Source organism: Olea europaea, chromosome 1 (assembly GCF_002742605.1).
Source record: "Olea europaea var. sylvestris chromosome 1, O_europaea_v1, whole genome shotgun sequence".
Classification (NCBI taxonomy): Eukaryota; Viridiplantae; Streptophyta; class Magnoliopsida; order Lamiales; family Oleaceae; genus Olea; species Olea europaea.
This window is the reverse complement of record NC_036237.1, coordinates 34,908,918-34,926,244: the sequence shown is the minus strand read 5'-3', so window position 1 is coordinate 34,926,244 and position 17,327 is coordinate 34,908,918. Positions and strand designations below refer to the sequence as shown.

General features: G+C 33.3%; 3 protein-coding genes across 3 annotated transcripts in view; 1 reads left to right on the top strand and 2 right to left on the bottom strand.

Moving 5' to 3' along the window:
- The first annotated feature begins 2,971 nt into the window (after positions 1-2,971).
- LOC111402698 (photosystem I reaction center subunit IV B, chloroplastic-like) lies at positions 2,972-4,152 on the top strand. Its single transcript, XM_023031055.1, has 3 exons — positions 2,972-3,353; positions 3,629-3,694; positions 3,919-4,152. Exons 1-3 carry the CDS (start codon positions 3,108-3,110, stop codon positions 4,021-4,023), a joined length of 417 nt encoding a protein of 138 aa, XP_022886823.1. The 5' UTR covers positions 2,972-3,107; the 3' UTR covers positions 4,024-4,152.
- Positions 4,153-4,341: 189 nt separating this feature from the next.
- On the bottom strand, positions 4,342-9,380 carry LOC111402687 (monothiol glutaredoxin-S12, chloroplastic-like). The gene is made up of 5 exons (XM_023031048.1): positions 9,025-9,380; positions 8,832-8,905; positions 5,868-5,942; positions 5,301-5,327; positions 4,342-4,740 (listed from the first exon to the last, which is right to left on the bottom strand). The coding sequence occupies exons 1-5, from the start codon at positions 9,312-9,314 to the stop codon at positions 4,664-4,666; spliced, it is 543 nt and encodes a 180-aa protein (XP_022886816.1). The 5' UTR covers positions 9,315-9,380; the 3' UTR covers positions 4,342-4,663.
- A 6,696-nt stretch (positions 9,381-16,076) lies between these two features.
- LOC111407852 (myosin-6-like) overlaps positions 16,077-17,327 on the bottom strand; it is a 20,822-nt gene continuing 19,571 nt past the window's right edge. Inside the window, exon 34 of the mRNA XM_023037542.1 lies at positions 16,077-16,774. Within this exon, the coding sequence (XP_022893310.1) occupies positions 16,468-16,774 (307 nt within the window). The 3' untranslated portion in view covers positions 16,077-16,467. The remainder of the gene's footprint in view (positions 16,775-17,327) is intronic.

Here is a 17,327-nt window from a genome sequence, read left to right as displayed (position 1 = left end):
TAGCAAAGATGTTCTCAATCTAATTTTGTTTTCGACACACTCCAATGCTAATAAGGTACTATCCTCGAAGTCCGAATATCTTTACAAACACCTTCTCTCTTTTCTCGTCATAGTCAAATTTTCTAGTGCTTTTCTTCGTGGTCCAGTTTCCCTTATAATAATCTCATGTCCAATCAAGGTACTTGGTTTAGTGCTATTCATCTGGTTGGTAGGGGTTATCAAATTTTTAGTAAATTTTGATAAAATTTGACGAAATATGTAGTTGAAAAGTTACGGGATCCATTAAATATGTGGTAAAAATTGATTGTTGACTTTAACATAGATTTAAATCTGGATTTAAATCATTGCCAAATAGGGGTTAAATGTAACTGACAAAATAAGGCTTTTAAAGATATAATACACGATTGACCTCCATTTTTTTAAATTCATTTTCAATCATATATTTTATGAAATTCACAACTCTTATTAATTTTTTAACCATACATTTAATCAAATTTTATCAAAAATTACTAAAAATTTAATTTCTAGTTAAACCAAACAAGGGCATAATTTTTTAATTTATTTTATTTCAATCCTTTTTGTTTTAATTGAATGGAGCTTATCCTCGTCTTTTCAACCAATAATTATGATCCCAATGGAAAACCTTACATTTGGGACCTAAGCTCTAAATAATTAAAAATTTGCGACCAATTTTGTCAAACAAAATGAATAGGCACTTAATTCTTCATTTACTAATAGATGGAGAACTTTAGGTGTAATTTTTCCCAAGTACTAAGGAACGGATAAAAAAAAGGGAGGAACTGATTATAAAATAATACATTAGTTAGGATTGCTATCCTTTTTGGCTAAGTGGTCCTTAGTATAACAAATTATTCTTTAATTATATTTATAAGCAGTCAACTGTGTAATAAAAAACTAAATTAAGGGTCTGTTTGATTGCGAAGATGAAATTTGGGTGGAAAAAAAAGTGAATTTCAGGAAATTGAATTACCTAGAAATTGTTTTCTTGAAAATTGTAAATTATTGTGTTTGATTGGTATAATTTTTCACATGAAAAATGTTGAAGTAAAAGTGTTTTTTGGTGTTCGTTTGGCTTTGTTTTACATGAAAATTGTCAATTTAAGGGATATCAACTTCTACCATTGTTCCTAGAATTTGTTTCCATTGCAAAAAAAAAAAAAATCAAAAAATCATCTTATATTTTGGTGTTCGTTTGGCTTTGTTTTACATGAAAATTGTCAATAGGTATATCCTCTTTTACAATTGTTCCTAGAATTTGTTCTCATTGCCAACAATTAAAAAAAAAAAACAAAAAAAATGTGGAAAACCAAAAACCACCAACCCCTAGGAAAATAAAAGGTGGAAAATCACGCTTTAAGGTGTTGTACCTAGAATTACATGGAAAATGAATTCCCTGAAAAGTTTTGTCAATCAAACAGACCAAAAGTGAAAGTTGAAATTCGAACTCTAAGTTCCATGGAAAATTTGGCGAATCAAACGTAGCCTAATAATTAATTCCGGTGATTTTTATTTTTATTTATTAATAACCCACTAAATAATATGTAGACACTCGACAACGCAGCATTAACCACTTGAATACTAAAGTCTCAATTAGAGATAACGACATCTGAGCTTAATTACGAAAATGACACTCCCTTTTCAATGGTAATATATAATAAATTTATATGGCAATTTAAATTTTCAAAGGAAATACAAATTTTATCTTCCGACAACAAATGTAAAAAAATGGTTTTTCATTTGAGCATAATTTGAATTTAGATCCAATGGGATGTAAATGAAGATACAAATATGATATTGAATATATCAATTTACACCCAATTTTATACCACCATTAAAAATGATGTAGTGAAGATAGCACAATAATGCCATATTCGTGACCTTGAATGCAGATTCACTCGTGAAACAAAGAGGAGCAATAATCCAACTATTAGATAAGAGTATTACAAGACTCATTCAAGACCACATGTATATTTGGAATTTTCTTTATAATTTCATACTTTATAGGCTCATATAAGCATGTCATGGAAGTGTTTATAAACAGTTTAGATCATTAATAAATAAAATCGAGTGACGAATAAATGAGTAATGTGTGAATCTCTTGAAATGTGTAGATAAAAAGTAGTTTGAATATTTATAAAATTTTAATGCATGTTTGATTCTGATTTTTCACAAAAAAAATCAATTTTTTGACTGTTACTTTTCTAAGTCAATCGTCATTTTTTACTTCTTCTCTCACGAGTGGGACATACTTTTTTTTTCTAATGGTCAAAATATAAATTCTCCTAATCACAATCGAAAAGACCCTTATAACAAAATTGGGCACAGTAAAAATCAAGTTTTAATTCAATCAATCAATTGAAATCAGGGTATGTAGGCAAGATTTTTAAAAGTCAAAAGAATTTTTTGAAACCCTATATACGTCTTCTTCTGATTAGAATAAAGTACTTCCAGAATAAGACTCTTTTAGAAATTAGTAGCTTAGTCCATATTTGACAACCATTATTTGAAAACATTTTTTTTTTTACATACTCATTTTCAATCATACACACATAAAAAAATACTCTGTATGTAAACCCAAAATTTTTCTCTACTTTTTAATCAGGCATTCTTCTAAAAAATCATTATTCAAAATATTATTTTTCTCATATAATGATTATCAAACGGGGCTTAATTTCAAATAAAAATTAAAATAGCTTTTTTAGAATTCTTTTACGGGAAGCAAGAGAAAAAATAAAAATAAAAATTTATGTCAAATGGACCCTTAATAATTTGTAGTAAGTTTCAATAAAATTGTTTAATTTATTACGTATTAGATCAGATTATGAAACAAAAAAATGAAGAAATGACACATGTCGGGATAACTTTCTACAGATATAAAAGAAAAATAAATAAATAAGTAGATATCATTATCCAAAGCAAGGGGATATGGTGCCAGATGGTAGCATCCAAGTGGTTGGAGAGATAACATGCTTTCCTTAGGTTGATCATCGTCCAGTAAAAAGATATCCCATTAGTTCGGAATATTGCATTATTCATTACTAGACTCAAATTTGGTTGCAACATAGAATTGAGCGAGTAAAGATAATATGGCTACAAGCAGCATGGCATCTGGATTTGTGGTGGCACCAAATTTCACAGCAAATACAATAAGTGCACCCAAGAGTGGTATGCTATTCTTCTCTTCCAAGAACAACAATTCAAGGCTGGTTGTGAAGGCTGCAGAAGAGGCGGCAGCACCGGCAGCCACCACTGCTCCGCCAGCGGCTGAAGGTGAAGCCCCACCCGCAAAAGCAGCCAAGCCACCTCCTATTGGACCCAAGAGGGGCACAAAGGTGAGCGACAACTTGCCTTGTATTTAGTGTATATGTTTGATACACTCAGACTCAGCATGATAAGATTAGATTATACAAAACAAAAGGACATTGTAATGGGAAAAAAGGTAAAAGAGATCCATATACGCTGTTCAAGTCGATCAGAAGGTGTGTACTTATATAGTCCAAAAAAGGGCTTCTCGTTTAGCATTGAAACATCGTTAAGAAATCGAATTTATCTAGGTGAATTGCTGTAAGATTGGCAGAATATTGAGTTGATATTGTTGGCATATCAGGTGAGAATTCTCAGGAAGGAGTCCTACTGGTACAAGGGGGTTGGCTCAGTTGTTGCGGTTGACCAGGTGAACAAAATAAATACATACCCACACTGGCATGTTTTTGTAAAGAACATTGATATTCATAATCGCTCGCTACCAATAGTCGCCTTATGTGGCAGTTTGTTAATTAATCATCAAATAACAAACTATCTCATAAAAACACTACCGATAGTGACTACGAATATAATTATTGTTTCGTAAATTATGTCCAAATCTGATATTCAAAAATGTATGCAATACATATGCAGGACCCCAAGACTAGGTACCCAGTTGTTGTGCGGTTTAACAAAGTGAATTATGCAAATGTATCGACAAACAACTATGCATTGGATGAAATCCAGGAAGTCGAATGAGGACAATTCCATGTTTGTTATTAATGTAGAACTACTGTCCTGTTGAATATTTGGCATCTATTTTATACAAGAGCTTGTGTATGAAAATGGGTATATATCATGCTTCCTCTAGACCTTAATTCTATGGCAGCCGCTTTAGGGGCATGTTTAGCTTAGCTCTACAACACGAATACTCGTTTCAGGGACTAAAGGATTTCCCATAAACATTTTAATTGAACCCAGCATGATTAAAAATACAAATTTACTTACATGCAAATTTAACTTTTAAGCTTAACCATACATGCTCTAGCTCTATCTCATAGTCAGTCATGATTATGATAGCACAAAAGCAAACAACGCTTATTCATTCAATTTACTTTATAAGTAGCACTATATCAGTCATAACAAGCAATTTCTGGATTCAGAAGACGTGAATTTGAGAAATTAAGAACCCTAAAGAGTGTGATTTGTGCAATCTCCAGTACATGAGAAATGCATTCAACAACAAAATGAATCTAGTCTTAATACAAGCAAAACACACATCCAGATACCATTTAAAAAGCCAGGAAGTATCATTGAACTGACAGAAACCTAGGACAGTATCTTGTCAGGATTTGACGGAGCAAGAACTCAGGAACCCTTCAAGGATATTAAGACAAGCCTAACTCCCCGTCTTTTTGGCACCAGCTTCTGACAGCAAAGGTTCGAGTTCTCCTTTCTGGTGTAGTTTGACAGTATCTGCATCAAGAAACAAGAAATAAGAACTTTTACATAATTTTGTAAGCTGTGAAAACTTTCAAGTGTTGAGTACACTATGAACCGTCCATATTATTCTTGAAAATGGTATAAAATTGCAGTAAAATACCATAAGTCTGTCCAAAATTTTGAAATAAGTATCTTCAAAACAAATGGCTTCGAGGGACCAGATAGACAGAATATTGCACAAATCCGAAGCAAACAGAAAGAAAGTGAGAGAGAGAATAACTCACGGAACCAATCGAAGTAAAAATGAAAGTAACAATTGCAGCAATATTTTTTGAACTTATATAAGTGTCATGCAGAGGGAATGCTTCATAAAGTATCAGAAATCCGTCACTACTTTTTACCAGCAAGTGTGATGACTGACGACGCTATTTTGATAGAATAACTATTATCTACCCTTTGAAGCTAATACTATTTACACTAAGTGATGTCGTTGCATGAATGTTGAGAACCACTTTGACATTTCTTTCTTCATTCTAGAGACGAGCTCAAATATTTTGTCACAATCTCATAAAGGACAGGGTTGACAAAAGTACCTGTACAACCACCAATGTGCCTTCCCCCTGATCATGAAAGTGAAAATTATTAGAGAAACTCTTAACATTAACTACTAACTGATAAAATAAAATAAATAAAATTATGCACATTTAAGATTTAGAATACTAATTTGAACTCACAATATGACAAATTTTAATCAGGGAAGTTCCACCATTTGTCCTTAACTTATTTTCCAAGTAACAAGGTGGTTCCAAACCTTTTGAAAGAAGCAAGATGATCCCCAACTTATATTGATTGTGCAACTACAATGAAATATCGAGGACTAACTTGTTTGCGTTTAAAGGTTTGGGACCAATGATGCAATGTTCCCATTTTAAGCAGCAGCTAGATATTTTATACTCCATTGTCAATAAATACAGTGTTCTATAATTACTCTCATGATTCATTTCAGGTTCCTTGCATTCTCATATAAAACAAGAAGATGACTTATGCATAACAACACAAATTTCTGCTGCATATTAAACTCGTGTGAATGTCTATATATTCTAATTAAGAAGTGATCAATATACGTAGGAAGATTGTACAGCATTTTCAACATTTGTAACCTATAAACACATTGGGAACGGTATGTTGACCAGTAAGCTTTTCAAGTGCCTTCTGCAGTTGCAGTCCTTCAGAACCTGAAAATGAGAAAACTTCTTACAAGATGTGTCCAATCAATTAAAGGATGAAAGTTTGTTCAAGAGTAATGAATATGAAGGTTCATTCCTGATTGTAACTTCATAATGAGAACTAAACCACTAATTTTTTGTCAACATCTTTCTCATTTACGAATCATAGTGTAGGATAAGACAGTAGAAAAATCAGTACTTAGTAAAACAGACGTTCAAGAAAACCTGGTGATACAGTTCAGTATTAGCAACCACTGCACGGATTTTCATAAGAAGCAGTAAATTAGTGATGATCTTACTGAATTGAGGTTTATTATAAGAATGCAAGCAGATTTTTCTTCAAAACAGGCAGGTCACTAAAAATATAAATATTACAGTAATTTACAATGAATTTGTCAACTCCGTGTCATCCAGTTACTACAAGGAAACTATTACAGCACAAACAATTGCAGAAAATTAAGTATTGAAATAGAACAGTGACGTACGAATCGGCTGGCTTAAACATAATACAGATAGAAGCCTAAAATAGTGACCAAACTTCTCTACCACTGGAGGTCTTTCATAAATAATTTTTTTTCTAAGCCAAGTTTTTGTAAGCAAATGCACCAAACAAGTGGCGAAACCCATATACTAGAAATTAAGGACAACGGGATCAAACAGACTCAGTACGCCACTCCATGCACAAACCCATTTACAAGAAGCTATGAAGGTTGTCTCAATTGCATGGAAAATTTTCTAATTCCCAGTTCATCAGTTCCACTCCTTCCTCCCATCAAGTTAATATTCATTTCACATGTCCATGTTCTCCTCGTCACGGTGATTGTCGCATCCTTCTGGGATATCTGAAACCTCTTCCCCTCCTCTTCATCAAAAGACACACCCACGAATCCACAGAAACTTCTTATTTCCTCCCATTTGAAACAGATGCCTCTACTCTCCAAAGCCAAACCCAAGCATTTCAACTCAAACATTTTGGGTCAAGCTCATTGTCACTCTTGGACTCCTGTGTACTGCCCCGAATGTCATCTAGACTTGAAGATTCGCCTAAAGAATCATTGCAAACCTTTGTTTGTTCTTCATCCGATTACCAATTGTGTCGCTTGTTACTTGAAGACCCTATATAACTACTAGTGCAATGCACTATACTTTTCTTCAGCCTCTTACATTCTCCTCTATATTCCCAGTGGCAGTGGCAGTGGAAGCGGCAGTGCCAGCACTTATTTCGATGGCAAATATTTCGATGGCAAACGATGTCCCTTCTTGCCCACAAAATCAAATGGCGGTGCCACATTGGGGTTGACAACTTTGAAGATTGACTATACTCCTAATGGTATTAACAGGTCATTTGAAGTTTTACCACAGTCAACTTTCAAAAAAAAAAAAAAGTTTTACCACATTCATTGATTCCCCTATAGCACATGGTTAGCTCCTCAGAGTTTCACTTTTAGAGGTTGTAAAATTTTCAGGGGTCTCTTTTGTCTTCAATAGCTTTAGGCCCATTTCTTTTCGTGAAAACCTCATATAGATCATTGCATTTTTTAAGTCTAAAATTGTCTTTGCTATGTTATAGTCCATCTATTCTATGTTCTACCCCATTGCCCTCTGTAATGCATCTGACACGCGATTTTTCAAAAAAGTACTAACACGACTTGTTGCCAACACGTTGATTAAGTTCTTCATTTATACAGTATAAATTAAATTTTTCCTTGTTGAAATCTTTTAAATATAAGCACTAATTTGTTATTTACTAATAATTTTAAGTTAAAAATATATAATATTGAGTTAAAAAAGAAAAACGTTTATGACAAAGTGTCCGAACAGTGTCGGTATTGACACATGTCTGACAAATACGCTACCCTAGTTGAAATGTCTATGTTACAGAGGTTTCCCTTGTTCTCCATCTAATATGACAGGCTTGTTACATTAATATTTTTATTTTGGGGACCTTTTCCTACTCTGCATTTGGGCTCAAATAATGATATCTCCTAGATCTTCAAAAAGACAACTATACTTATTTTTCATATGAAATTACCATTGTCCACATAGTTTAGAATATGATTTAGACGGTGACTTACCAGTAGACCTGAAAACACCATTGGTTTCTTAACCTATAGCTCACCTCAAGAAAAAGACAGATTTGAATTCTTGAATAAAATCAGTCTTCAATGGATGCTTACTATTTTTCCAAGAAAATAAAATACTCCGTCAGGAATCTTGGGGAAATTGAAGTCTGACAAGTTTAAGTAATCAATGGCAAAACAAACTTACATCAACTATGTAGATAAATATGTGGTTCGAGATTGACAGCAAGACTTGAGCGGATGAGCATTCATTTCTCTAAGATTAACATGCAGAAACAAGGTAGTAACATTTGTAATGAAAAAAAGTGCTTCATCTTCGTTTCAAATGATGCAGTTCAGTAAAATGGAGAGATCCCCACTCCGAATAAGATGTTGTATACACAAATGCTATTTCTGTTGCAGGCACAAGGGCTTCTAATTACATTAGGTGACTTTCTAGTGACCAGAAATTCGGCAACTAATATCTGATACTGAGACGGAACTCTGAAGATATCACCTATTAAATTCGTACAATACCCGAACTCTTTTGAAAGAGTTGCATACTTAGTCATGAAAAACCTTTGCCCGGTACAAGAACTAAACATGTTAATCTGAGCAACTAGCAACAATTACACTGCTTTCTACTGCAGAAATATTTGGTTTTCAATCAGCAAATCCTCTGAACTATTCAAAAGATTTTATGGATATGAAGGCTCAACATAATTATAGAACACACACCACATCCAATCAAACATATGGAATCTTGAATCTTCCATGAGAATCGGGTGCATAAATATAATCAGAAATGAATTCTGTGTAAGAAACGATCAAAACATACCCAATTCGTCCAATTCAATAACACGCAGCTCCACATCAAGGCTCTTGAATAAATATTTAACCTCAGAAGAGTACCTTCAGCACAAAATTCAAGAAGTCCCATTTCAAATTTCTTCAAGGAACAATTAAATCTCACAAAGAGAGAGAGAAAGAAAGAGAGAGAGAGAGAGAGATACACTGTTTGCAATACTTACGAACACCAAGTTTTGGAGTAAACCACAACAGGGTTCTCGCTAACAGTCTTCTTCACAGTGTCTTCCAATCCTGAATCGGACGACATCGCCCGAATCTTTGTGGGTTCCACATTTCCTGTTCTTGAGATTACATTTCCGTTGAATTTGATGCTATTTTTGCTATATCTGGACAGATTTGAACTGCAAATGGGGAGGTGAGAGAGAGCAGAAATTTGGTTCCTCTGAAGAGAAGAAGTTGTAGAAAGAGAAAGAGAGTTAAAGGCTTGAACACTGAGAGCTATTGACGCCATTGTCCACCTGAAATTTCAGCTTCCTTTCATCAATCGTCAAACTCCCGGTCTCACCTTTCCAATGGGTTTTCTATGCCGGTGAAACTAACCGGAATCAGCCCACAAATCCTGTGGGCCTGATCGTGGGCTACGGCCCTATAATTGTCGGCCCAACACTTATTTAGGTAAAATCTTAATTTTCTGAAGGTATAAGTTACAGGAATTATTGAATTAAAGTGTTTTCAATATCTCAATTTGTAATGAGTTACAAGTTTTTCATTCAATAATCAGATATAATTATAATTTTAAATATTAATAATAATAATATAAAATTAAACTAATCCACTCCATATCCCCGATTCAGTTTCTTTCCAAACCCTAATACCATTCCACATTCTTCAACCTCTCTTCATCTTCTCTCCACCAACCTTCATCTTTATCTTTTTTCTATGAATTTTGCTAATTGTACTCGGGCGTTGACACTCCATGTGACATGCTTAGGGGTGTCAAAAAGGCTCGGTGGTTCGGGCAGCTCATTGCTCGGCTCAGGAAAAGTCCGAGCCCGCCCGGCTCGTAACTCGTAGTGACCGAGCTTCAAAATAAGAGGTCAGCCCGAGCCCAAGAAAGCCCGTGTGGCTCTCGTGTCGCCAAAAATGGCTCGTGACAATAATGCTCGGCCCGAGCAAAAAAAAATTTTTAAAAATTAAAAAAAAAATTGAGCTATTGCACGGCAGCAGGTTACAGCTGCCAGCTAGAGCAGCTATAGCTGCATTTTTTTTTACGTAGTGTTACCTTTAATCATATAGATTCTGAAATTCAAATTTGAAAAATAATGTGGATTTTTTTATCTATAAATACGGGATGATTTTTGAAGTTTTAAATCACTTTGCTATCGAGTTTAATTCGCATTATTTCTATATTATAGATTCGGATTCAATCATTCAAGTTTGAATTTCTTCTTTCTCACTTCTCATATAACAATTAATATATTCAATTTCTTTCACTCTACAGTCTAATATTCAGTATTTTTTATTATACTAGTTATTATGAATTTTACAAGTGATGAAATTAATCAGTTTGGCGGTAGCTCGAGTACTCCATCTAACTACGATGTATGTGAAAATGTTCCAATTAATTTGGAGGATATTGAAGAGGAAGAAGTTCAAGTACTTGAGACAAAAAGGTCAAAAAAAGAATTATCGGACTGTTGGCAACATATGACACGAAAAAAAATTGGTGTTGAAAATGGAGAAGATATTTGGAAAGCATGTTGCAATTATTGTGGCAAAGAACTTAGTTGGAAGCCTGACTCGAGCACAACGCATTTGAATAGACACGTATTAAGGAGTTGCAAAGCAAAACCAACCAATCTCGACTCGAAACAGACCTAACTAGTGTTTGGCGGTTCTAATTCTACTCTTTCCACCTTTGTGTATTCACAAGAAAGATTTCGTGAAGAAATGGCTGCATACGTGGTTGCAGCAGAGATGCCGCTTACGATGATAGACTCAATACACTTTATCCGACTCGTGTAGAAATATCTCCAACCCAGGTATTCTTCTTATTCTAGAAATACTCTTCGTTCGGATAGCATAACATTATATAACAGAAGAAAACAAATTACTATTGAAGGTCTAAAAAGTTTTAATAGTGTTATATCGTTTACTTCTGATTTATGGACTGGTTGTAATAGAAAATGTTATATTGCTGCTACGACTCATTATATTGATCACCCGTAGCTTCTACATAAAAGAATTATTGCATTCAGATGTGTAGAATTTCCCCATAATGTCACTAACATATACATGGTTTTAAAAGATATCATACAGGAATATGGTATACAAGATATGGTTCGAAATTTTACTTTTGATAATGCTGCAGTGAACAAAGTTGTTATTGAAAGATTTATTGCTGATCTTAACCTCGTATTTGAAAATTTATTTTTTCATCAACGTTGTGTATGTCATATTATTAATTTGATTGTAAAAGTTGGATTAGAACATATAAGTTCACATTTAGATAAAATTAGACAAGTAATAAATTTTCTTACTGTGTCACCAGTAAGAAAACAAGCATTTAATAGTTTGTGTGCAGAGTATGGATTACATGAGAAATCATTTGCCACTGATGTAACACATAGGTGGAACTCTACATATCTTATGTTACATTCGTGTGAAAATTACGATAAAGTGATTTCACTATATTATAATGGTAGGCATACACTCGGACTCGAACATAATTTGGAAGATTGGGAATTGACTATTGCATTTTAAGTGAAAAAATTCTTACAACCTTTTTTCGATACTACAAAAGAATGTAGCGGTGTTTATTACCCTACATCTTCTCTTGTTTTACAATTTTTTTCTACATTTCACAAGCATTTCATAAATATAGGAATTTGCCATTTTTTGCTGATGTAGTCCGCTCTATGGAGTTAAAATTTTGTAAATATCGGGAAGAGTTGCCTTCTTTATTTCTTTTAGCTTCAATAATGGACCTTCGACTTAATTTAATTGGCACAAAAACTACTGTAAAGGGGATATCAGATTTTTTGAATATAGAATTATCACACGTGCATATAGAATCTTTTTTATGTGAAATGTATAATTATTATGCTGAAAATGAAGGTCAGCGTAGTTCTACTTCCCAAAGTTCTTTTTCAAGAAATATTTCAACGAATTCCGAAAATTTATGAAATTATTTAGATAGCAATACAAGTGTTCCTTCATTTAGTTCTAGTTTTAGCTCATCAACATTTAGAGCGATCAATATTGGTGGTACAAATCTTGAAATTCCTTCTGAGTAAGCTAGGTATATGTGTGTGGATGTTCGTAGTGTGTTGCAACCGAACGAATTACAAGAATTTAGTCTTTTAAATTGGTGGAGATGTAACGAAAGACAATATCCAGTTGTATCAAAAATTGCACGTGATCTACTAACAGCTCTAGTGTTTACGGTAGCATCGGAGGCTGCATTCAGTTTAGGTGATCGAATTTTATCAGATGAATGATCAAGACTAAAAGAAGATATATTGGAGGTTTTGATATACTTGAAGGATTGGGAATGTGCAGAATTACGTGTTCAAGAACATGTTGATAGTATAATGGCCGAAGAGTTGCAGCATATCCAAACATAGGATGTTGTAAGTTTTTAAATTAATTTTTTTTAAGAAATGTATTTTTTAAATTTATTTGACTCAAGAAAATTGTACACGAAATATTTTATTCGTTTACAATTTTAACTCCGCCTACGTTGATTATAGCCGGTCCCAAGCCCGAAAAAAAGGAGGGTTGTAATTTGTAACTTTTATTTATTTTGTTATTCGTATAAATTACATAATTTTGAAAGTTGTACTTTTATTTAATTTGTAATTTGTATAAATAATAAATGATGCAATTTTTAAATTCTTTCAAAAAAATGTCATTAAACAATTTTTTTTACTTTCTACACTAAACAAATTGCACCACAACAATTGGCATGTGAAAAAAAGGTCATTAAAAATTGCCAAAAAAAATTAAAATTAAAAAAATCGAGCCGGCTTGGCTCGTAAAAAGCCCGAGCCAAAGCTCGGGCTGAGCCTTATTTTTTTGGCCGAGCTTTGGCTCGGCTCGACTCGGACCCAAAAAAAGCCCGCTACGATTTACTCAAGCCGAGCCCGAGTCAAAAATTTCGACTCGCTAGCCGGCTCGACTTGACTCGTTTACATCCCTGACATGCCTCTCACAAGAAGAGGGCCCATGTCGATTAAAAAAATGCATAGGCCCTTCTATGAGGAGCGTGTAACCGAACATGTTAACACTTGGTACATATAGCGGTGTCCTTTTTCTATTCGGTTGTCGGAAACAACTAGTGCAGCCACATGAAGGGCCACAACACGTAAGGTCACAGGATGGCTTAGAGGTATCACAACAGCGAAGAGGTGTTGCGCAACGTCACATAGTATAACACTTCTACATGAAGCATCGGCATCTCGATCTGCACAACGACAAGGCTATGTTGACTGGCGATGTCAAACCAATATTGCCAATTGTGATTTGTAGTTTGTGGTTGAATGTTGGCAATGTTAGATCTATTGGTTGAGCGTCGTACGATGTCTGTAGCTGTGGTTTTCGACGAGCTTCCACTTTCGCAGGCGACGCACTATTCAGATATTTGTAGTGCAGATTGTAATAGTGCAGGTAGATCTATTAGGGTGTGTTTGTGCAGCCAATGTAATATTTGGGAATTTTTTTGTTGGCAGTAGTGCGGATGGATCTGGTGATGGTGGTGGATTTTGGCACTGGTCCTAGTGTGGTTGTTGATCTGGCGTTGTTGGCAATGGTGAGGTAGTGCTCACTAATGATTATGGTGCAGGTTATGTTGGTGTGGTGGTCGTGACGACAGTCAAGTGGGTCTAATAGTGTTTGTAACCAATAATTTGGTTGATTGTGACCAAGACTAATAAATTGATTAATTTGTGATTAATAAATAATATATGACTTAAAAAGCGTGATTATGACTTACAATTTGTTAAGTTGTGGTTGAAAAATAACTTAGACTAACTAAAAATTTGTTAATTTGTCATCGTTAAATAAGTTAAGATTTGAAAATTTTGTGATTTGTGATCATTAAATGAATTATGATCTATAAATTTATGATTTTATGATCGATAAATAAATTGTGACATATAAAAAATTTTATTTGTGATGAAAAAATAGTTTGACCAATTAAGTTTTTGATTTGTGATTGGAAAATAATTTTGACCTATAAATTTTTTGAATTATGATCGAAAAATAATTTGTGAACTATAAATTTTTTGATTTGTGAACGAAAAATAATTTATAATCAATTAATTCAATAATTTGTAATCAAATTGTATAAATTATGATCTTAATATATTTAATTAATAAAATATATTTCTAATTAATTATTTCATAAATAAAATTTAATAACATCTAATTTTGAAGTTTTAAACCTTATTTCTTATTTTTGAAATGGGTCATAGTCTCTTAGGTATGAAATTTTCCCTTTCTGAAATCGTAAAGTAATAAAAATAGTGGTGAATAAATGGACATTAATTGTGGGTAATACAAAACTCTTACTAAAATTAATATTTGACTCTAACAATTAGATTCTTAAAAAATCATAATATTTCCCAAACATGCACTTCGGATAAATTTTTCGACTCCATTCAACTATGATATTTTTCCAATAATGCTAAACAATTTAACAAAAAGAATTAAAATATTATCTATTATCTTGTTTATTGAATTCTCTTTAATGCTTGCAATATTAAGATGCCGTTATTATAATAGTAAGAATTTAATGAAGGGGAGGCTGCGATTCGATTTGGTTTTAATTTTCTCTAAAAATTATACAGATGGAATTGCTGGTTCCATGCGAAAATAAGAATTAAATTGAACATGACGCACAAATTAGTCGATGAATAAATACATAGAATGTCCTAAAAATTATATATTTCACCAATTATTGACATGTCATATTATTATTGATCGGAACAAATGAAGCTGTTCTTCCGTTGAACAATTGGACTATGGAAACAATAGGTAATGCAAGTGATAAAACAACTGAAAGCAGGTGGTTACACTATCAAAATCTAAGAAAAACTCTAAAAACAATAAGGCTTCGTTTGGTTTAGTTTTCCCTTTTCAATTTTCGATTTCAAAACGGTTTTAATTTTCTTCGAAAACGCCACATTTTTGACATTTATAACTGAAAACATTCAAAACGATGAAAAATCGTTTTACATTTTAAGTTATAAATTTTACCTCGTTTTTCAATTTTTGAAAACGACGGATCAACCCTTTTTTTGCATTTTCGAAAACGAAAAAAGGCCCAAAAACGTCAAATCAATCACAGCTTAAACATCTTAAATTGAAACAAGGACTCCATTCTCATCCAACAGATCTAATTTTCGTTCAGCATTAAGAATAAAAAATGGGTCTGGAATAGTTTGATTCTCGATTTGTGGAATAAAAAATTACTTGTTTTCTGACGTTAACATAATCGAACTGATTGGTTCATGTCCTATTCAATCAATTCCAATTTTGTCCAATAATAATTTAAAAACTTATTTTAATTCTTTATTTTAATTCTAAGGATATTTATATCTGAACCATAATTTATGTTACATGCAGCATATTTTAACTGTAGTGAAAATTTTTAATTTTTGGTCATTTTCGCTTTGTCCCCAACTTTTTCCATCGCAACCTTATCATTAACCTTCAATTAATTATCTCGTCTCATTTTTTATGATGGGTTCTATTCAACATTTTGTTTGTGTACTTTAAAATAAGTGTGTTTTTGATTGAAAAAAAGAAAATCTCACAAAACAATACACACATAACAAACCATCAACATAGAACAATTAGAACTCCCATTTTAATCTTGTTAATGTGTTATTGTTATCAAGTGCGTACTTTTTTATTTTTTTTAAACATTGTAACGTGTTAACCCATGCGCCACCATTGTTGGTATCATCGCTGCCGCCACCTTTCCCAACCATCTTAAGTGGACGACCCTGCCACCAAATCTAAAATCCAAAACCTAACAAAATCCAAACTCTAAAACTTGCAATCAATAGTGCAACCACCCGATTTGAAACACCACCACCACAAGAAGGGCAAAAGATGGAGCCAATGACAAGGCATCGTAGGAATTCGAGGAAAGCAGAGACCGGTGAAGGAAATTTTAGCGCGTTCATCATTTCCATGAAGATCCAACAGATCCTTAAAAACACAACTTACAACTAATAACCACGTTATATATATATAACTGCATAGAGACTGTACAAAACCAACCACCATATATTTGTCATATACATTTTATCCTTCAATATTTCATTGTTTTACACGAGATTGGGTAGAGCATTTTCTTAACTTCCAATCACTAAAACAACACCCTTGACCCCTAATTCACTAGAAAGAATGCTAAAATTTGGAACAGAATAAAAACCAGGGAAATGGATCTATCGGATGTATTTCCCTTTCCCGTAGTGCTAAGGAACTTTTCAAATACCAAAAAAGATGAATAATTATATAGAAACTTGAAAGAAAAAAATAAAAATTGAAAAAATTGATGAATTTACAATGATTAAGCATATCCATGAAGGGAAGTTTCTTTACTATGCCCCCCAAAAAAGAAAAAGGGTACGTGCTCATAGGGTTCCTTAGCCTTACTCATGTAAAAATTCGAAGGCTGGATTCTCGAGAAGTTCTGTCACAGGCTCGACATCCGAAAATTCTTTCACTTGAAGGGTATCGGCCAGGTCATCAATTGAGAACGGAATGCTGCATTTACATGCGTTAGATTTGCATTTTCTGCTATCCAAAGTAAAGAAGATTACAAAAATAAATGAAGGAAGAACAGTTGAGAAACAATATTTACATATACGAACTTTACTAACTATAAGACTATTTTGAGCAGCCAAACCAAAACAACATTCACTTAATCCAGCAAACATACAGTTTATGCGCCGTAATTAAACCAACCATGAATTCCTTACCATACACAAAACAGCTGATGAAAAACTTTGAACTCATCAAAGGGCAAAACATATGATTCTTGAAGTAATTTGGGCCACATTTACATTTAGCTAAGCATTGGATGGACTCCAACATAAAATACAACATCTTTCTCATGTGAAATTTTCGTTACCAAAAAAAAATAATAATAAAATTTGTCGTTAATCAAATATTCTGAGATTTTTGTGATGTGCAGAGATTTAATTGTACAAGCATAATAGGAATAAAGAATACATCACCTAAAACAGTAATATAGAGATCTTGGTAATTAGGAGAGCCATCCTAGTACTAACACAAATACTCTACTAAGGTGGCATGTCCGTGTTTAACATGTAACGACACTAATACTCTCAAGACACACACTGACACTTGTCCAACACGCTATATGTAATACCCTCTTATATATGTATGTATGTATATTTATTTATTTTTTTCTTAAACCCGAGAGGTACTTCATGGACAATTTCAGGCCCTGTCCAACACAATGTGGCAAGTCCTATATCATATATTT